The 23357-nt window shown below is 38.4% G+C and overlaps 1 protein-coding gene across 2 annotated transcripts in view; it reads right to left on the bottom strand.

Moving 5' to 3' along the window:
* SCUBE1 (signal peptide, CUB domain and EGF like domain containing 1) overlaps nt 1-23357 on the bottom strand; it is a 192937-nt gene that overhangs the window by 52486 nt on the left and 117094 nt on the right. For both annotated transcript variants that reach the window (XM_071422622.1, XM_071422621.1), the window contains one exon: nt 15193-15309. In XM_071422622.1, coding sequence (XP_071278723.1) covers nt 15193-15309 — 117 coding nt within the window. The remainder of the gene's footprint in view (nt 1-15192; nt 15310-23357) is intronic.

Consider the following 23357-nt stretch of genomic DNA (forward strand, 5'->3'; position numbering starts at 1 on the left):
CACTTGAATCCAATTTCAGTGTACAACTCAGCTGGTTACCCTGGGGTGCCAATCAGCACAGGCTTGCACAAAACACCTAGCACTGCATGCTGTTCTATGTTACAAACACTACAAAGCCACCAATGCTCAGACTGAAATTATTTTGATATTTGCCCTGCCACTTCTCAATAAAACTTGTAAACTCCTCAGGATTAACATAAGCAGAAGCTACCAGGCTCCACTTGCAATACTCTAAATGTAATATTGCGTAGCATCTTAAGTAACGCATGCCAGGGATATCTCATTAAGGTAGAAAGATAACTTCATATCCCCAGATCAGTAGATTCATTGGATCAGTGCCACTATGAGAAAATCTAAATCAAAGTAGAACACAGGCTCTGCTGTTCCATCCCGAAGCATCAAGCCAGCTGTTGTGGGGTTAGTTTCCAAGGAGTTGGAAGTCCTAGTTCCAGTTTTACAATGGATTTATCCAACATTTGGGCAAGGTGTAACACTTTCCTGCTGTATTTCACTTGCAAAATTGAGGATTGGTAATTATCATTTGGCATTTTCAGGACCACTACTTTCAAATGCACTATTATGGAACAAAGTGTTAGGAATCCAAGTCATTTGCTGTCAAAATTTTTAAGTCAAATTACAGTTGTTTTAAATTTCTGGTCTGGGCTTCAGAATGGTTTGATCCAGCAGCAGGTTCCTTGCTGGTAGTGCTTTGCACTGGAAGATTTTGTGAATCTCTGCAGGACTGTTAGGGCCACGTTTACTTTAGGAGGTACAATTTCTGTTCCAACACTCCACCTGAAACTGCACAGTTCATTGTCTCTTGCATGTTTCAGGGAGGAATAATTCTATTTATGCAGTACCTTCCACTTGAGGATTACAAAGGACAGCTTATTTTCTTCATTACATTAAACCTACACAACACTTCTTCAGGAGAGATACATTTAATTAATACATTCTTCTTTAACAAATGTGAAACTGAGGCAGGTAGGATAGTGTGCAACTTGCCTGCATCAGATAGCTACAAAATGAAATAAAGCATATATTATAGCACCTCTAATTTGAGTTCTGTGCTTCAACAACATCCTCATTTTCCCTCCCACAGTGCTAATTAACTGTAAAGTATGATAGTCATTACTGAACTGAAGTTCCACTAAGTAGCAAATGAAGATTCTCTGTTTAATTAGCTTTATAGCTGGGTTGTGGGACAAGGCATTTTCCTAATTAACAGGATTAAATCGAGACTGGGCAGACAGGAATGAATGTAATTAAAATTTAATCTTCCTCATCCTGAAAACAGGCTGCCCACAAAACAGAGAGCTTTGTGTAAATGCTCTTAGAGCATGGAAAGGTTGAGGCAGGTTTCAACACATTTCCCTCATGTCACTTTCTCAATTTTCACCTGTTATCTTCGCAATTTCACGAAGAAACCTGTCTTCCAACACAGATGGTAATCTGTCACATATGGATTTAGGTGTCAGCTATTCTCCTCCAGGACATATCCACTCTGACATTATCCACCAACCAATCAATAAAAGAGTCTGCCAGGCTGCCAAGAGATCAATCACCTTGTAAAACAAACATTATGTCCTATTATTTTCTTATTACAGTTAATTAGATTTATAAAACACAAAAACCTTCACAGGTGAAAAACTCAAAAATGCTGTCATAATGGTTAGGCGCAGATTTCTCATTTGTAAAGGGGAAGGGATTTACTAAATCTAATGTGAAAAGAAAGGATTTTTCATTTAAAATTTTTGCTGAACACTGAATTCTTTTCTAACCCTAAAAACATGTTAGTGCAATGCTACGAACCCAAACAGTGCAAGCTGAGGCTGTGACACCAGAATGTGAAGGGAACCGGAGACATAAAGATACAGACTGATAGTCTTTTCAGTGTCTAGGCTGAGCTAAATGTTAAAACTACCCCTCCTCCCCAGTGCCCCCCTGCCAGAAGCAAAGATAAAGCTCACAGGAATCCCAGGAAATAAAACTACTTTTCCTCCTCCTGTAACATTTTATCAATCAAAATGCTTTCATCCATCAAACTACTCTTTATAAAACATTGGAGAGGGAGAAATAAGTGTGCTGTTCAATCTCCCATGTGTAATTGGGGACACCAAAGAATGTGTCTCTGTTTTTTACAGAGCATGTGGAAAGTACAGGAAATCAGATTCTGGGGAACTTGGCTGTACCTGTGGCCACGTGGGTGAGTACAGGCGGATCTGGAGGCTGAGGGTAAAACAGTGGGAGAGAACTGTGCAAATACTTTGGGCTGACTGCTTACCCACCTCAATTATTCACACAGCCACTACCACCAGAGTAAGTCCATGAGCAATGTAATTATTCACACAGCCACACCACCAGAATAACTCTATCTGTAATGTTTATGCAGCAGGAGCAGAGGCAGAACAAAATGGGTTGCTGCAGGTTAATAACAAGAATAAAAGAGTTAACTCAGTGTTTCTTAAGGAGTAAATCAGACAGAACTATAGGGCTGACATCCCTGGCCATTTTCTCTGTGCTAGGTGTCACCAAAAAACAAGGCCTGGCTTTTCCTGTATTTAATTTTTCAATATACTCTGAATGAAGAGCAAAGGGGCAAGTGAAATAACTGCACTATTGGACCAAGATATAAGAATCCCTAAGTTTAGTGTATGAACTCAATTTACATTTACCCATGGTTGTTTTCATTTACCCCTTTGGAATTATTAACTGCTCAGGAAAGCTCTGTGCTTATTTCCAAGAATCCCAGTTTGCTTCTAGAAAAGTGTTTGTTTAATTAAATAAAATTGGTATTAAGGGCAGTTAAAGGTACTGATGTTCTCTCTAAAATCCCAGTGAAACTGTGATAGCTTTTCTGGGATAAAGCTACTCCTTCTGAAAGGGGCACTTGAATACAATTAGTCCATGATAATTTAAATAGCTCTTAATGAATCAAAGAAATTTGGATGCTGACCAAAAAATTAACCCTCCAAAAGTTTTTGAAGACACTACTTCAAGCAGCCAGGGATCTGCTCTGTACCAGGGAAGACAGAGGCATCACTGAGAGCAGGATCTAGTCATATTAAAGAAAGAAAAAACATATTTTATAATGAAAAAGACAATGATAAAATAATGAAAAAAGTGTTTTAAGTTTTGAAAGTTGAAAATTATGATCATGTGAGCAGTCAGCTCCCAAGTAACAGAAAGCACAGCACACTTTCCCATAATATACCGTGGTTGTTGATCCTCAGGGGGCTTTATATTGCTGAATAAATGCAAGGTCTTTTCAACAACTGAAATGCAAAATATGACCCTCTGAAGCATTAATTTAAAGGATTTGGCATTTTCAAAGGGGAGGTTCACGAAGACAAATAACAACTGCAAGTTTCTAGGGAACAGGGATATTGCCTAGTCATGAAAAAAACCCTAACATAGTACACATGAATTTATTTTGTGGGGATAGATGGAACTCTTGGGAGGGAATGAAACAGAATGATTTACATGGCAGCTGACCCAAGTCTGCAATTTTTAAATGGAAGATAATTTGTTATATTATATTTGTCTGTCATGAACAAGTCTACAGCAGACAAATGAATTGTATCTCTTTAAACCAAAAAAATCCCAAACCCAAGGCCCAGCTGAAAACCTAAAAGGCAATTCCCTTAAAAATAGGGAAGGGGCAGTGAAAGTTTCACGCATATTCTGAATTAGATAAATTTGCAGCAGCCGTTAGAAGGATTCTGCTCTCCATTCTCTCTCTTTTTTTTTCATTCAATTTTCTTCTTTCTGACAAATTTCGACTGTGTTGATATCTAAAATTTGCATTTCTTTTTTTTTTTTAAATAATGGGTTTATAATTTGATTTTTCATCACTGAGCTCGAAACTTCAACTGTCTCTTGGAAAGTCTGAATCAATTATGTGTCTAAATCAGTCACATATATATTCCTCAGCGTGTGTCCAATTGCTCATTTTTCTGATTGCCCCACTAGGCTTCTGACCACTGTCACTACCTACCACCAAGGGTTTTCCATCTTATTCTCACTCAAATCCTACTCATTCACTCATTTTCTGCTGGCAACCATCAGCTTTTCCCCCTCTCCAACATCTCTTCCACAATTTATGGTTTTACCATGAGCTCTTCTGAGCCTTCTCCTCAGTCCAATACTCTACCACCTCTCTTATCACACACCAAGAACAGTCAACTCCCTGTCTACTCTAAAAAAAGTGGGGGGAAAAAATAGAAACCTAGTTTTGAGTCACTTCCCAGTCTTAGCAAGTCTAGAAACAGCTGTTTCCAGGGCAGCAGGGCTGGCCCAGATGGTTGCGGTTCTCTCTCTCTGGACATGACACAGAGCTTCTAATGAGCTGCTACAGCTGCCTGCTGGATGCTGCTCTGTTTTCCTCACACTGGATTGATCCTGTATGTTCTTTGTCTTGAGACCTGGACAACATAGATGGAATAGCTTAAAATGACTGCAGCCTCAGCAAAAAGGCCTTAATGTTTGCTTCTTTAATCCACATTTAGGTAGTTATTTTGAAAATGCTTTTGTAGCTACCGTGGAACTCCTGCTCTCATCCAGTTTGTGAGCCTTGTCCACCTCTTCTAAAACAAGCATCTCCACTGACAAGCTGAACTCGATTATTGTTCTCCCATTGGTTACTCAGTTTCCCCCCCTCTCAGTCCTGATGTTTATGATGGTTTATTTTGGACACAGATGGTCTCACATCTCACTTAGAGTCATATCAAACAAAAAATAACCTCAAAACTGCCCCTGTATTTTAATATTCCCTTTTGGCTTTTTTATTTGTCATTCCTAGCAAATAAGTTCCCTTTGTGTTTTCTTCTCTCATCAACTCCAAGCCTACCTATTATCTCTGCAGCATGCATGTGGTTGATTCATGTGCCAAAAACTTCCCTGTAGAGGCATTCAGTGGGTCCAATTATAGGAACCATCTCAGGGCTTCCCCAAAGTGTTTGTTCTGAAAATCTTGCCAGTACTCAAGCCCTGAACAGGACCACTGTTTTCATTATAAAATTCCTAATTTTCCTCTCATTTAATGTTGTTTTTGTTACCTTTTTTTTGGCTGGGCAGACGCATCTATTTTTTCACAGAATGAAATCACCCACTGGCTGCCTTTGGTTACATGTTTGTCACAAATGCCTCTATTTTTTTAATCAAATGTTATTGTTACTTAAAGAGGAGTCCTGGGAAGGGGAAGAGACAGGGTGATCTAGCTGCAACAGCATTAAAAAAAAAAAAAAGAAATCTGCTGGTTTCTGCAGTTGAGCGGTTTGGGATTCACACCAATCTGCCTTTACCAAGAGTGCTTCCTGCTTGCTTCCTGAAAATGGCATGTGGTCTCAAAACCCTGTAACTGTGCAGAATACTGGGTAATGGTCAAAACTGGTTTGTCAGAAGGATTTTAAGGAAGTTAAGCTATTTTAATGGAACATTTAATTGCACATTTAATCTGTGCATCACACAAAAATAGAAAAGTATTATTTTAAATTAATATTTTTGTTCCTCCTAAAAGCACTAATCTAACTACTGCAGAACCCACATTTTCACTACTATCATTCTTGATCTCAGTCTCATGTTCATGAATTAATTTAGGGACCAGCTTCTCGTGCAAGGCAATGGTGGCCCTCTGTTCATGCAAAGTCATAAGAGGTTTTTGTATTTATTTTTTTCCTTGTTTTTAGGCTAAAAGACAGACCTCAGCCACAAGATTTGTATTTGCCTTATGATCAGCATGGAGAGGGAAAAGGTATTTTTTGTTCTGACATGTGGCTGTAGTGGCTTGTGATCACACCTGCTCTATTTTCTGATAGTTCTTTGCTTGCAGGTACAGAGAAGCAAACTCAAATGGGGCTTATTTTTGAACACACACTTATTTCTAGTGGCAAACTCTGGGAGTGTAAACTGCTGTTACTTGAAAGCAGAGTTGTGTATGAAATCTGATAGAACTAGAGTTGCTTATAATGAATTATGAAAACCAGATCTTGATTTGATTATTGGGAAATTTATTCTTGGCTGAAATTGATGAGAAGTAGGGAGAAAGCCATTCTGGGGGGGAGGAATGGCTCAGAATGAACCATTTCAGTCAACACATAAAGGCTGCTAAAAGACAACACATACTTTAATAGCTAACTTCTAAACCTCTACCCTCTGACTTCAGACAGTTTGTGGACTGGCTTTGACAAAATCATTTGATAAATTCAGTTGGCTTTGGCCTGCCACTGAAAATATCAAGGCACTCTGATTCCCCTGGAGAAGGATTTTTTTCAGAGGGAGGAACACTGAAGAAAACCAGACAGGGACTGAGAATTTGTCTTGCACTGACTTCCACATCTGAATGGACAACAAAGGCCTCTTAGCACCACTATATTAACTTTTTTTCTTATATTTTGTTTCTATTATTGAACTCAAGAAGAGGCACTGTGTTCCTCTGAGAGGAAGTGGAAAGGCTAACCCAGTTCAGAGATATTGTCACGACAAGTAAAGTGGGTACTCCACAGGTTGGGATTAAACTCTTTCCACGTCCTTAGGAGCATGTTATTGCAATAAGAGATGAGTTCAGAGGGTGCCAGCTGTCCCATGTTATTTCCCAATGCACACCTCTTTAAGCTTGTACAAATAGGAGGTAGCTGAACCATATGATGTAAGACCTCTAATCCCATCAGGAATTACCAAAGGCTGTGCTTATTTTCCCTTGGGGTCACCTATTCTTCTGACTATATTCTAGAACACCCTTCACTGTGTGGGATTCCTGATAGAAGAAAAAGGTGTGAGGTGCAAAATCAAATTTGATGCCTCTGGGGGCTGATGCATAGGAGAGAGGATGGGGATTCTAGTTGGGTATCCACAGTGGGGGCAACAGTGGACTTGGGGATCAAATGAAGAGTCACACAAAGTGAGTCTACACAAAGGCTTGAGGATGACAACGTCTGTTTTAAAAAATGAAACAGCAAATTTCAGTGCCTTTCCTACTGAGGTTCTTGACTTGGAATCCCATGAGCATTCAGTTTTCTGAAATGTCTGAGAAATTTTCCCCTAAAAAGTCAGAAGTGTATCTGACTTACTACCCTAAAACATTTGTACTACTTGCCCCTCCCAAGGATCATGGGTAAAGTGGTTTATGTGCTCAGGTCAGCTTCTTCATAGAGAGTGTAAGTACTAAGTTTATCTCAATCTTGTTCCACTTGCAGAGTTTGGCTTTTTTTTTTTTCCAGCAGAGTAAGTTAAAGTATGCTGAGAGTAATCCTGTCTTTCCCCTAGGTACTTTTGACAGACTCCAAAAAACATGCACACTACAGCTCTGGGATATCCCAGAGTGATCCAGCCCAGATATCTTCATTTATGTGCAGCAAGCAGACAGATGCCACTCATCAGCTTAAAGGAAAAGCTGCCCTCTCTCATTCCTTGTCACTGCACCTTTGACTAAGGTAAGGCTAAGGGACCATCTCCTATATGCTCCTTTCCAAACCAAACTATGAATCCAAGGCACTATATCAGCAGAATGTTACAAAATTGAATGTTCTGTACACCACATTGCTGTGACATGAAGCACTGACATTATGAACCAGAGTCAAATGTATAAAGTACAATCACTCTATTAACTACTTAAATTATCTCAAAGATAAGAGATGGCCATGGTGCAATGATCAAGGAAAATGTAATCAGGAGAAAAGGGAATAAGACAAGCAGGTCTCTGCCCTTTCTGGCTTTGCCAGACGTCCTCTTCAAAAACCCACTGCTGCTTGTAATTCTGAAGCTGACATTTATGCTGACATTTGCTGGTATCACAGCACTCTGACTGCAGAGGAGGAGGTGATGACTGTCAGCTACTTCTTTCATTTGAGTTCATTCTTTCCATTCTTTCCCAACATTTGCATGTACGTATGTTTTTCCTTTTTTTTTTTCTTTTTGAGAAAACATTGGAAAATAGTAATGTCTTGTTATGGATAATGGTTCATAATGCTTATGTTCCTCAAAAACCCTATGTGTCTGTGTGGATGGAGCTGAACTAACCTCTTCACATGTGTTCAAAAAGTAATTAATGTTGCTGGAGAAAGGTGAGTTGGGAAAAGCTCTCTTTGTAAGCCCCAGGACCTGCTCTAAGAACACTGACACTCCTTGCACTATGTGAAGCATCACAGATATTGCACATGCTGCTCATGGGGGGTGCATGGAAAGAAGCTGTGGATTCAAAGCAGGAGTAGTCAGACAGCTATGAACAGATTTGCCTCTAAATGTTAAAGTTTAAACTCTTCAGGAGACAATTTAAATTCCTTTCCATTTAAAACGGTGATGTATGTGAACGAATTCAACCAAGGAAAGCTTTGTATTTGGGTGACTACTTTTAATGAGATCACTTTACAACTAAGGGGAAATAAAAGTTCATTCACATGAAATCATTTGGGTCTGTCTTGTATTTTTCTCTTATGTCAGACCCATTTAGTTCAGAACGCTCTTCCAAACTTACAGTCTTGACTCTAAAGGCATTGAGACCTCTATTGTTGTGAGAAGTGTGGTCATATAAGCCAAGAAAGTTTCATCTGCCTTAGTGTAAACTTGACTGATGCATACATTTTAGAGGTTTTCTTGCACTGGGGTATATTTTACTGTCTAATTTTTACTAACATGTAAAAAACCCATCAAATTGATCAGGGATATGAATCAAACAAAACCTGAATTTATCAAAGGTACTCTGAAATTTGCCTAATCAATCACAGTGAAATAAAGGTATTATTATAATTCAGGCGAGCTAATTGTGGATGCATGAGATTAACACCTATATCTTACTACTAATAAACAGTAAAAATAACCTGTCTTCTGTGTGGTGTACTTTTTTTAAAAAAAAGAGGAAACATTTTCAGTTTCATATGAACTGATTAGGACTGACAAGATGCAATTCTAAGTGCTCTAGTCAATTTAATCCAATTTAGAGAAAAAAAAAGCTGAAACAAACTTTATGTAATTTCGATTAATGGAAGTATGGAGGAAATCATAACTGTTCACAGATACTCTGTAGCCAGGAAATGAAGCCAAATTGGCTTCACAGTGAGCTTTTCACTTAGTGTTAGTGTGTTCTGAATGAAAAGAGAGAAAAACCTTCAGCATCTAAGTCATAATCTTATACCAAACCTATGTCAAGCATTAATTTAAACCACTTAATTTAATGAAACTTTTCAGTTCATATTTAACAAAACATGACATACTTTATTTCATTGGAACTCATTTTTATAAAAAACCCCTTTTCTCACGGAAACAATTCCATTTTCAAAATTTAATTCACCTTCAGAGTTTCATTTTTTTGTGTACTCAAAACTGATTTAAAACACATTTTCCTGCTGTAATAGGCTGCAATTAAGCAAGATTTTAAAAAATGTAATTACTATATCAAGCTAGCACAGCCAATCCAAAATTTCCCTTTTATTTCAAATAAACTTTGATGCAGTTCTTTGAGATTTTTCATTAGTCTCTACACTCCTGCTTATTTTTTTCTTTTTTTCCTTTTTTTTTTTTTTCTAGATTGCTTAATGATAAAGGAGGTTTCAGAGCTGAGTTACTAGACAGATCATTTACGAGTCAGGCATTTCTGATACTCCCACTGCAGCACAGTCAAGTATTTAAGCGCGTCAGTGCCACATTTCTTTGCTACATTGGAATGCTGAAGGATGGGGGCCTGTTTTGAGGAAGTGGAGAGCCCATCCCATTGCTGGGTCACCATGACAATGAGACAGCAGGAAGGAGAAATGTTTGCCATGCAGGCACATAACCCCAGCGTAACACCGCTCTGGTTAAATATGCCAGAGTGCTGAGAAGGGCTGACCGAGTGTCACACAGCCAAGAAAATGCTCCATCTCTGGGTGGGGATGTGGAGGGAACTTTCTGTCTCCTAAACACGTCTGTGAGATCACCTGGGCTTGGCACAGACCTGTTCCTACACAGGAATTGATCCTGCTGCACTTAGTCACAGCTGGTGGCACATTATGAATGTGTAATACCACATTGCTACTAAACCCCCTGACAATCCAGCCCAGCTGAGGATCCCAAAATCCTGTTGTCAGGTTCCTTCCCCTTAAGGATGGATCTTCACAAGATGCAGATTAAATGATGACATATGGGTGAAATGATTCAAAACAGGAAATCAGCTGAACAAAATAATCCACATCTTGCTATTACCAAACATCTATGACCATGCAAAGTTAGATAGCACTTTATGGATGTTTGTGGGAAAGCCATAGTTGAGATGTGTGCTTTTGCTTTGAAATCCAGTTTCTCCTTCTTAAAACTTCCATTTGCTGTGCTATGTGACTCCAGGAGCTCAGCAAGGGCTGCACTCTGCACAGTTCCTCTCTGTAGCTCTAGGTGCAGAGTGCTGGGAAGTTGCTTTATTCGGGCACAAGAGTGCCTATCTACGGGCACAGTTTCTTTGTTAAGTCCCAGAGCAGAAATGGAGCATATATATCATATACACGGTCACACATTTTACACCATGCTAGAAGCTTGTGGCCCTTCCTCCTGCTCTGATTCTCTTCTTAGAGAAGCCACAAGGGAAAGTCCCTGTCTCTCTCAGACATCATCTTTTGCCATTATTCTCAGTCCTTCTCTACTTTAAGTCCTGGGAGAAGAATTCTCCCTGGCCCAGCTTGTCTCCTGTAACTGTCCTCGGGAAGGTGAGCTCTTTATTGTTTAATCTAGTTTGGCAGATGGATTTAAACAATCTTCAGAAATCTCTGCTAAGTCTAATCTAGTCTGACTTCACTCCTCTTGAACCCTACAAGTCTTTTGCAAATAAGCCTCCTTCATTATCAGTTACCCAAGCTGTATTTAGTATAATTAAAATGCTGAACTGATGAATCTTCTCACTGAGGGCAGAATGGAGCTGGATTCATGGAAAGGTCACTCAGCAGGAAGGAGGCACAGAAACCAACAAACAAGGGAGATGAGGACCACAGAATCCCTGATATGCTCAACACAGAGGATATTAAAAAGTTGGTAGGAGGTAATGAGCAATAAGCATCCTGGGCCTCTATGTCTTTTAATCTTCAGTCTCCCTTTCTGCCTGAATTGGCTGAATTCTGTGGGATAACTTGGTAGGCATTCAAGGAAGTGACCTACACTGTTTCCTCATGTGTAGCACAATAATCAACAGCATCAAATGAACTGAGCATCAAGCTGGCATCACCCAGTTACAATGGCAGTAGAAATTAAATAGCATTAATTAGAGGGAGAACATGGAACCCTTTCTGCCTGAAATGTCTCTTCTCTTAGCCGTCAAAAGCCTCCATGGTTTGGCTTATTAAGAGCCAAGCTGACAGGAAAGCTGAAGGGAATAAAGGAGCATTCTCCATTGTGTGCCAAGCCAACTGAGGGAGGACTTGAGTTCAAGACTGACTTTTAAAAGACAGCAAAAGGTTCATGAACTTTTATCCAAGCACCATTAATACATCTGAAGATCATTCTAACTAGACCACAGACAGCACTTTTGCTCTTATTTCACTGCAAGACCAGGTAAGTAATGTATGTAACAGAGAACTCAGAGATTTTTAATCAGAGATTAAAAAGATTTTTCCAGTTTCCAGAAAGCAAACCAATCCTCCACAACAGTGGACAGTAGTCTTCTTATGTGCTCTGCAGATACCTGTACGTATTCCATGTTAAAATTATATCCACAACAATTTTCCCCCTGAATTTACTGACATTTGATATAAACCAGACTGTTCTGTGCATTAAAAAAGGAGCTTGATTCTTTGAGGAACAATGAACTCTCATTTCTCAGTACAGAAGAGGTCAACCTCTTGCAAAACCACTGAAGGCAGGTTCTTTGTATTACTTGGAAGTTGCTCTCCTACACCTTCCATTCTCTGACACACTGGGAGGGGCCAGGAGAAATACCAGATTTTTAGTCAGGACTCAGTTCTGTACTCTGTGATTTAAATTCCTGCCAGCTTCTATGATAGACCTACAGAATGGGAACTGTGACGTTGCAAACAAAGCATAGAACAATTATTTACATTTAAAAGGGTTTCTTTGCCACCTTTTGGCAATCAAGCATGTTTGCATAAACTCTTTTTTAAGAACTTGTCTTTACATTTTTATGTATACTTTCCTTTTTTCTATGCTAAACAATTAATGCAATTCCCAACTACTAAACAAAAACCTGTGGACATTATGGACAGTAAACTTTTTTTCTAATTTCATGTCTACACAGTGCCTAAAATTGACTAGAGTCCTGACTGTTGAACAGAACCATCTAGAAATTTTTGTTATTTAGAAAAATAGTATTTCTATTTTGTGAATTTAAAAAAAAACAACTTCATTCACTTGTAAAAAAAAAAAGGAAGAAATGTGGCAGCAGATTCACATAAACTACCAGTATAACAAAAGCACATTATTGTGAATATATTATTCACCTACAAGTGAGCTAGAATTACACATTAATAAATTACCCTCGATCCACTTTTAATACCCAATACCCAAAATGCAGATGTTTCTTTGAGTCTTATTTAAGTCACTTGAATCTAAACTTCTACATAATTTCATGTAGTAGTTGCACTATATAAAATTGCTTAGAGAGGAAGATGCCAAAATGGACTAAAAAAAAATCACAGACTTTGCAATAAAAACATTATTTTTGGTCAACATTATTTGCTAAATTAAACCTAACTATATTAATCATTTTGCTCGACCCACAATTGCATTTTTCAGTTAATATATTAATTCTCCTTCCAGTTCCTCTTAGCTTTTCTTACATGCCCTACATCTCTACTTTCCCTTAACAGACAATGGCATATCTTTCTTCTATATTTAGAAACATAACCTCCCTTAGAATGATATTATATGAGAAACCTCACTTGGACATGTTGTGATGCTCCATGGACTTGAAAACTGTGCCCAAGAAAGACAGGATGTGACAGCTCCATGATCCCTGAAGATGCTTTAAAGGGCATCCAAGAGACAATCTCTTGCTCTTACCACACAGATGTAAAATTACAGCTGAAGGAAACAGGGGAGTGGGTATATGAGAAACTGGGGGCCAGTCAAATCAAGGAGAGTAAAGAGGAAAAAGAAATCCAAGGAGAAAACTTGTGCTGATTACTCTCTTTTCTTTTCTAGAGATTGCAGAGGAAGGAATATGTGCACACTGACTTTCTCCTGCCTGGTCTTTTCCAGGCTTTACCTATCAGCAAGAGGAGCCAAGAGGACATTAATGTCACTCCACCAAAAAAGTTCACTTCTGCCCTCAGGAGATGCAAATCCTACAGATCACTGTCTTTGACTACGGGCTGCCTGCAAAAGCTGTGCAAGAAACTTCACTGGTCAGTTTAAGTGCAGGATCATTTGTGCATAGGTTTAAATGCAAAATCACTTCAGCTTCAGGAGAGCAGGATTTAGCCCAGAAATCTCACAGTGCAATACATAAGATAAATTTTATTAATTAAGTCAAATTCAAAATTCATATTTTACCATTTTAGGATAAAGAGTATTTCCTAAAATGTCAATAAAGGTTAAAAAGAAATGTTGTTGCTTTATTAAACCATCTGTGTTAATTTCCAGTGGCTGCTTATTTTAAGAAAGTAAGAAAGAATCAGCAGCATCATAAAAATACAGATTTTGTTTCTTATATTTTCTACTCATAAAAAAGAGGAAAAGCAAAATGTGAAAGAGCTTAGGGCTAAGGTATTTGGTTTGAGGATCAGTAGAATATTTCATTTCTGTAGGAATAATTATAGTTTTGATTATTATATAAATATTTTTTCATGTTAGTTCTCTGGCCAAAGGTCTAAATTTAGAATTACTCTTTTTATTCATGACACAGTTTCAATAATAAACATTATGATCAAGCCTAGGTGCATGTTACATTATTAAAATGCCTCCTTTTTAAGCACTTGGTGGAATCACTGTTACTGTTCTGCTACAGCTTAGCTAGTCTGCTGGTAAAAATGAAGGTTTATTTTTATGTGGCTTGAACTAAGATGACTGAGTTTTGATGTGTGCTCACCCTTAACTATTAACATTGTGTGCGATGGCAGCTTAAATGTTTTATTTTCAAATGAACAGGCAAATGGACTGTTATTTCTATAAATACTAACAGGATCATGCCCAAGCACCGGGATTTTTCTGCCTGGAGCAAGAGGAAACCACACATTTTCTGTTTATTTTTGTGGGTTTTACTATTTTAAGTAACGTCAAGCCCTGGACTGAGTATATTCTGACATTTCTGGTTAATTTGAAGGAAAAAAAGTCACAATAATTGCTTAGCAAGTTAGGTCAACTTAAGCTAAGTCACTGAGCGATGAAAAATATTCTCTGTGACAAGAATATATGCCAGGTCCTCCTGGATCTCCATCTCCAAGTCTTCTGCAAAGAAGCTCAAAAGGAATACACAGAAAGTGGGAAAATGGTTGATGGAAGGCCTGATCATACCAACATGTACCCAAATCTCCTCATGTGCCATTGAAGTGTGACTGTGTTGTGACATTTGAGAGCTGTCCCTGTCTCCTTAACTGCGAGCACATGCTGACAGTGCTATCAGATGCTCTTTTCTGCTCTCTTTTCCCCTGACCTCAGCTTTAACACACACATGAATGGCAAGGCTCTTGAGCTGCCTTTGGAGCAGTAAAACCTGAGCATCAGCTGTGTGGTTTAAACTCCTGCATTTGTCAATGTTATTTTGGTTTTCCTTTGGAGCTGGCTATTTATCTTTTGAAGGTGCAGAAATGACCAAGTATCTGGGTTTTTTTTCTGAGCAATACCTGGGTTCACTCAGCAATAAGCAGTTGATTATTCTCAAGTAACAAAGTATTGCTTGACAATTGTAACTTGCTTTCTGAATAGACAAATGCAGACACCATTAGATGACTGAGGTTTTACAAAGGTATCAGAATGTCCTTTGCAACTAAAGGCTTTTTGCTGCCCCGAGTTGTTCCTCTAAATCTCTGCTCAGCTTGAAACAGTTTGACCTCTGCGTCTCATTTCTTTGCAGTAATAAAACCCTCTAATAAATAAAAAAGAAAAACAACTGAACCAGGTAAATAACATAAAAATTAGGGAAGGAGAAAGCTAATGAACTTAATTGTAATTACTGTACCAGTATTGAATCGACTTAAAAAGTATTGATTAAATAACTGCATATTTACATCTTGTACTGGACCCGCTGAAGGCAAATGATGCATTGCAAAGCAAACAGAGGCTGACCTTTGCACGTTTTCCCATCAGGCTGCAGGGTAAATCCAACTGGGCAACTGCAGCGCACCCCTGTCGCGGTATCCTTGCAAGTCCGATCACAGCCTCCGTTATTGACAGCACATGTTTCTGCAGAATGAAAGAGAGACAGAGAGGGAGAGAGAGGGAGAAAGGCAGTGTAATGAAATGCTCTGGGGGAGGGGAAGGGCACTGCCTCTTTGGGGCAATATTACAACATATTAAAAGCAATGTAAGTTTTAAGTTAGCCAACTGAAGCAAGCTCAAGGTCATCAGGGTCCACGTACTGGTTTTGACTGGTAAATCATTTCCACAAGTCATGATTTCTCTTTCCTCCCAAACTGGAGATTTTACTTAGTGTATTTAGTTCGTGTTTTTTCAACTCTCTTAGACAATAGGATGGGTTATTACATATGAAACAAGTTTAAAAAGAAAAAAAAAAGTGATTGCATTTAAAAGCAGAATCAAACATTCTGTTTTGCATCAGTCAATGTCTAGTTGAGGTATTTTAAAGTTCACTTTTAAATGATGTTGTAGGCATAATGAACTTTAAAAACAATAGAAAGCAAAGCAGAGTGCTAGGCTTGGAACCGAGAATTTAAAACCCTTAGTTAAGAAAGAGTTAATGGAAAATGAACTACATATATCACTTTGACAAGAATCTACATGCCCAATCTGTTCTTACTGAACTACAAGCAAAAGGCATCTGGGTTTTGTCCACTTAAAGCTTTTTGCAAATTGAAAGGAGTTTGGAGTGGGTGGGAGGGCATAATTGAGGTCACTGAACCCATTCCAAGCTGTGTCATTGAAATTTCCCAGTGCTTGTAGTATGTAGAAGGGTGGCTGGGCAAACACAGGCAAGAGAAAGTTGCAATACTTCTGAGCTTTTACTACAGTGGGCAGTGACTATTAGGTACCACTGGATTAAAAAAAAATAAAATCTCCAACTTCATTACAGAAAAAGCAAGAACCCCTCCCTCGCTGCCGTTGTTTGGTGTTACTCATGTATGCACATGCACACACCAGACACATGCATATGCACACATACTCACAAACACATCCATAAAGGAGATAAAAGGCAAGGGAAATGATTAACTTCTCTTTGATCCACAGAATGGAGTGGATGTAAGGATGCCAATTTAGCATGTCAGTTTGAACTGTACATTTTTCTGAAAAGTATTTACTTCAGAGAATAAGTCCTTTTAATAGTATCTTTTTCAGTTGCTCTGGATTTGATTAAATTAAAATACCCCACTGCCCCCCAAGATTGCCATTATTATACTCAGCTCACCTCTTTCCCTAAAGAGGCTTTGTCATTACTTACTCAGATTTACAGACTCCTATTGCTGAATATTCACAGCCTGTGTCACAATTGTACCCTGTGGACAGGGTCTGACAATCAGCTATAGGATATGCTAATTGGGAATTGCTTTAGAACAGTACATTGATCAAAAATTATTTACACAGAACAGAACAGGCTTTATTTTTCTATTGACTAGTACTAAAAGATTTTTATTTTAAAGTGCTTTGCCCTCAAGGTGAACTTAGACTGGCCATTTTTAAGAACTTCACTGCTTAAAAAAAACAAAGTAATTGTTTTTTTCTCTTTTGCACTGGCACAGGCCTCTCCACCAGTGTGAAATAAGCTCCTGGCACTTAAGAACAAACTGAAACACAGATTTGGGGCATACACGCATTAACAGCATGGGACAGGTCTCTGAGCCCATACACATTCACACAGTCCTCCAGATAGATTTTATATTTTTATGTCTGTTTGCTATGTAATGACATCATGTAGAGAGAGCTACCAGTATAGAAATGGATTTGCATGCAACTGCCAGGAAGCACAGCTAACAAAGGGATTGACATGTTATCTGGAAAGGATTTCTGAAAATGGAGATGAGTCTGAAAGGATTTCTGAAGACGGAGCAGCTCCTGATTTTCAGACAGTTCTTGCTCACCTTGCAGGACCTCTACCTAACTGTTTAAGCAATATAGTTCTGACTTTCATCTACTTCTCTGGAAAGCACTATTTTATAGACTTACAGGCTGAAACTTCTGCTTGAAGAATTCTGCAAATGACAACTGTGGCATTTCCATTTGTATGTGAACATGAGTGTGTCCTTGTAGACCAACATATCAGATAATAATTTTATGTTTCAAGGAAGGCAAAATGTATCAGATCATTTAAAATTTTTAACTTGGGCACAGTTTAAGGGCAGGAGGATTTGCCAGGAGTAAAGAGTTAAGGTTAAAACTCAGGAAAAAGCACTGAAGGTTACGTTTGACATGGCACTGCAAAGAGCAGTAAATCTTCTGTTAGCAGATTAACTCTGGCATATGAAGACTCCTTTATTGCAGTGTGTCAACACAAGATGAACATAAGCAGTAATATTTCTGCTTTCTGGATGACATCCAGTGAAAATGAATAGACACAACAATTTTTTTTTTCTCATGGCATGGATGACTGGATCTATAGGGTAAGGGTCATTCAATGAACAAGAGTTATTTCTATGTATAAATAGAAGGAATCAAGGCAGCTTTTCTTATTTTCACACAGATTTAGTAAAACAAACCAAAAAGGGTAAATACCCTGCAACCTTCCTAGCAACTCTGACTTTCATACATGATGAACTCTTAGAATGAAGATCCAAGTGAGCAAGAGGACATGTGACAGTACCTCTCACACTTTGGATAATTGGAGAGATGTACTGATGAAATTCCTTAAACTCAAGGTCGTGAGAAAACATCGGTAAAAGAAAGCAAACATGAATAGCAGAATGTGGGAAAGAGGCTACATCAAAGAGAGGAGCTGAAGGCTATACACAACACAAACCCAATGCATGACCACATGTGTTTCTGAGTTTCTGAGAGGGGTGACACCAACTCATCCCTCACCTCAGCACTACCAAACCTCAGCATATATTTGAAACACAAATACAACTTTTAGGCCTCAAGCCAAGAGCAGAAGTAAATTACTTATTTCCATTCTATCACAGTGGAGAAGCTATGGAAGGGAAAGAACAGACGTTAGAAATTGGATCAAGTCTTCATGGTGATATTGGTCCTACAGATAATTTTTGCTGGTTTTTTTCTCTGTGAAAGACAATATCAACATTTTAGCCTTTTTTCTTGTTTGTTTCAAACTTTTTTTTTTGTTTGTTTTGTTCTGACAAGGTAGCAAAAAAAACAAAACTGGAAGACACAACTAAAGCAGCATCATGTTACTGGCATTTAGATTGCTTCTGAATTATGACAAAGCTCAAAATCTGAAACAATTAGACCTTACTGTTAATTTAAAGTGATATTTGAAGCCCCATCAACATCCCTACTGAATTCATACCAGAAAATTCAAGCAGAAACAGGGATCTAAAGAAAAGGACATCTATTTATATGAGGCGGTCTGGGAGACATTACATTGTATTTTTTCAGTGTAAGCTCCTAATTTTGGAACAATCTCTCATGTGTCTGCTCAATGGACCCACAGACATCCATTGATCCAAAGAAATATCTAAAATCATTTTCAATGTGCTATGGTTTAATCCATAGGAACTCTTGCTTTAACATTAGTCCACTGCACTATGGGATATGCACTGCTTCTGGATATTAAAATATCCAATTAAAAAGCACAAGCTTGAGCTGCTAGTCCTTCAGCACCAGATCAGGAACATTGACTTGGTTACCAGGTGAAGTTACTCCAGCGCCTGCAAGGGTTTAGCAGGGAAAGAGCAGCTCTTCAGGTTCTAGTTCTGAAGCTTTTGAACGAAACCAGAATCTCTATCAGGTGGCAACAGGTCACTTTCTTAGAGTCACACTAGACAGGATCTATTCGACTTTGAAACTATTAAATGCCTGAAACTTCGAACAGATCTCATGGTTTGAGAATATTTCTGAAAGCCTGATTTTTCAGCTTCTTCTATGAAACAAGTAAATATAACCATTTAAAATACAAACTTCTAATAAAAATCTGTTTGTTTGGGGTTTTTAAAGTAGCCAATTATTTTATAAAGCCAATTTCTGTGACTTCAGGTTATCTCATGAATGAAAGAACATAACATGATTTTAAGGGTATTGGTCAAAATCAGGCAAATCTTGGATTCTCTATTATTGATTGTTGGTTCAGTCTGGACTAAAATCACAACCAGTTTTATAGGAACTAAGATATGATGCAAAGCAGAACAAAATTCCATAGGTCCTTGAGATTAGCAGGGTTACATCTGAAGATCATTCAGTAATCTATGTCTTAACTAGGTCATTCTCTATAATATTTGATAAATCATGAGGAAAGGTATTAAAACTGGACAAGGTAAACACCAATAAAGGCAAGAGGAGGGGATCTAGCACCAAGGTGCTTTATTTAGAGATATGGAGAAGTGATTCTCTGATCTTTTTGGTTACTCATCATGGCAGTCTGAAGCCAACAGGATCCAAAAAAACCCCACTTGCTCCCAGACTCCTGATCATACCACAATGACTGGAAAGAGTGGATAACAATTGTAAACGTAAGAGCTGCTCTCAAGAACGTGTGTAAAACATGCTAAGAAGTCTTAACAGAAGAAAAAAACCCAGCTGACATAAAAACAAGAGATCTACACAACCTAAGTGAAAATGGGAGAGGGAAGCCACTAAAGTCATCACCTACATTCAAGGCAGCCTTGCAGCATCTGTCTCTTAGGAAAAGCATGAGAGGGGCACTGAATGGCACCTTCTTGCTGAGAAAAAGTTTTTCTTGGACTAAATGAAATGACTGTTCTATAGGGCTTATGATTGCCATTTCCTCTGAACCAGAGAGGAAGGCTGGACTGACCCCCTGTCTTAAGGCCTTGTGCAGAGGAAAAGGATTTTTTGAGGCAACTGGTAGACTGCAGATAAAAACATAGCAGTCCAAACCAAAGAGTATTCTCTAAGTTTGCCAGATTTCAAAACTGTTTAGGTTGACATGGTAAGCAGTAAGTACAGCCAAAAGGAAGACCTGAAAATGGAAAAATGCTTTTTTCCACCACCTAGCTCCTATGATTACCCAAATGATAACACTAACCAAAGGGCAAGTTAAAGAAAACCAGCAATCTGCCTTTATTTGGAATTCATTTGCAGTGGACTAAAGCTCATTGTGGTCACAGAAACAGGATGACTGGGCTCAAAATCTGTGCCATATTATTTTGAGCTTATTCTGAGTCAATATTTATGCTAGGCAAGAGCAATTCTTGATGGAGTAGCCTGGAGCTCAGAATTTAGAGAAGCCATCAAGTCCTATCAAGTAAATCACAATCTAAGTAAAGTTATGAGTAACCATACTCAGATTGTAATCATGTCTCCTTCTACACTTGGTCTGGATTTTGCACAAGATCTGAACATGGCATCTTATGCTCAGAATAACCGCCTTGAATTCAGGGGTCAGACACATGAACAAGTTAATCTTCATGCAACTAAAGCTAAATGGTGCAAGCAAGATAGCAGCTTTAGTGCACTCACAGTTTTAGCCAGTGCAACAAGAAGGTATATGGATTAATTAGACCATGTTTTTCCTAAAAAGGTACCTCTGGAGTAATAATTTCTGGAAACTGGAGTGGCAAAAAGGGTAAACTACTTCGTGTAGCTGTTTCTCAGCAGATGTACTGTCACTAAAGCTGTTGTAAACTGCTACTGTCTCTGAATCAACTGATAACCTGTTTTTACCTATCCTAAGCACATAAAAATGAGTTTATTTCTCATTTTTAAATTTCTCTATATTTAATTCACAGTGAAACACCAACTTTGAACAACTGTGAAAAGATTAAGGACGTCTGTTAAAGATAGTCATATATATGGCTTTGAGAATTTTGAGAAGGTCTAATCTGAAACCATTGATTGCCATTGTCTGTTGTGATTCCTTGCATCACTGTAGTGTTTTGGGACCAACACCAGGACTCCGTTGTGCAAACTTTGTTGCAGTTTTGAAAAAGTGATGATGGTATGCAAGCAGTTCTATGAGAGGACAAGATCCTGTTGAGCTGAGTGGTACGGGCTCCCTTCCCTTAAACAATGTTGAATTAATTTAGTTTAATACACAAAGTGTCTGGAGTCCTTAATTTGTGCCTCCCCTCCCCTCCTGAAAAACCACTTTGCTCCATCTGGCTCAAAGGCTGCCTGTGCAGACATCTCATCTGTTTCCTTCATATTGGTGTCACAGCACAATCTCCACCAAAAAGAGCTTTTTCTGAATTCTTTTTGAACTGGGGTTCTCTTTCTTCCTCCTAACTTTTATCTAGAGAATCCGGAAATAATTTTAACCACTAGTGGTAGGTGAAGCGCATGACCATGCCTAAGAACAAGGACTACGTAACTGAATAAAAAAGACCACACTGAAGATCCCCTGCAAATTCTGATCAAAAATGCAGAAATCCTGAAAGCCTGAAACTTGGAAGAGATTCAAACTTAACTCAGGAAAGGCCATTAAAAAAGAAAATAATTCTGTGGATTATAAAATGAGCTTGCCTTTACATAAGAGGGAATATGCAGTATGAGTAAGAAAGCCATGAGACAGAGAACAGATGATAAGAGTGCTGTTGCCATCCATAAAAAGAATTTTACTGAAAGCAGCAGTACATGAGGTACACGTGCTATGTGGCAGTAGATCAGCGTACAGGGAGGGACGGAAAGGACAACAAGAACAAGAAGAAACGAAACACAAAATATTTCAATTTTCAGTTAAGGGAGAACTGTGCTATTCTCATGCAAATTATGCTCTGTGATGCTGAAAGGATAGAGAAAGAGCATTCACAAGAGTATAATGAAAGAAACAAATAGCTGTGAACAGATGAAGGAGAAACTGAAAGAGCTCCAAATTCAGGGAATGAAAAAGGTAAGACAGAAAGAGTAACTTTCAGGATGTTGAATTCTTCACTTCGTTATGCTTGTCTCCTCATTTCCTTGCAATTTCATGATTGGTAGAATTTTATTTGCATGAAAATAGGATGAGAATTCTGCCCTGCCACATAGGGAATGTGTGAAGAAAAAACTCGGTGAATCTTACACTGAATCATGAACCCCTCAGCTCTCAGTTCAGAAAAACTCGATTCCTCTTCAGGGAACGCTACATATTTAGGGAATGTCACTTGATAGATTGGATCAGGTGTTTTATAAGCATCCTATGAGTCCAGTCTGGTTCTTAAAATTAACACTTGTAGCTGTGGTGCTCTCTCTAGATAGAGAAGCTGCATTTAAGAAAAACTGAAACTCTCTCAACATTGTGAAGGAGCATTATCTCCTGACCTTGGATAAATCCTTTCATTTAAAATGGGAAAGCAAAACAATGGAAGGTATTGCCAGGAATTCTGGATAAGGTCAGAGTCTTTATCGTCAGCAAAGAAATGAAAAGGGATTTTTACAGGAAATAGCACACCATTCACAAACTCAATGAATAAAAGTGACGGTAACTCAAGATGAAAAGATCTGCCCTTGGGAGACAGAGAATGCATGAATGACCTCAGGGATTCCTTCCCCCTGTTTGCTATGATTTCATACAGCAAAGTAGAACTGACAGAAGGAGTTAAAGTCAGGTCTTGGTTTCACAGTCAGTAACTGAATTATAGAATCTCCTAGCAATATGCCTGCTAATGAAATGTTTGCAATTCTTTATTGATTAAAGCACAAAAGGATTATGATGCATACAGAGACACATGCTTGGCTTTCTGACAGTGAATGTTTATAAGTCAGGTAAAAGCCATTCAGAAAAATAAAGACATATTTTAAGTAATTGGAAAGAATCCTAGGAGGCAGTACAACAAAGCTAGGCACTGAAGTACACACTGGAAAGGTGCTCTTGGCTTAAAGTGACCCTTGGTAGCCTGTAACTGTGATAGAATTTAACTGCTTTGAAAGAACACTTCAAAACAAACACTAGCTTGTCCATCATCCTGCTCTTTGAGACAGAAACCTGGGGAGTAACATCGCTCTCGTTCTATTTTGAAAGAAGACAAAAATAAAGTCCGCAGAATCCGTTTTTAATTCATGTTGGAATGAAACAACGTAAGGCTTTTGGAAATTTTCTGATGGCAAACCAGATCTCGTACACTCTTTACTCCAGTGTTTGGTAGTTTAGGCATTAAATTGTATGTTAGAAACCCAGGTCACATTTTCTATGCTTTTAAGTTTACTGAAACGGAAAAATCCCTAGCCTT

This window comes from Agelaius tricolor, unplaced genomic scaffold (genome assembly GCF_023055355.1).
Source record: "Agelaius tricolor isolate 1412-34295 unplaced genomic scaffold, bAgeTri1.0.p SCAF_3, whole genome shotgun sequence".
Taxonomy (NCBI): Eukaryota; Metazoa; Chordata; class Aves; order Passeriformes; family Icteridae; genus Agelaius; species Agelaius tricolor.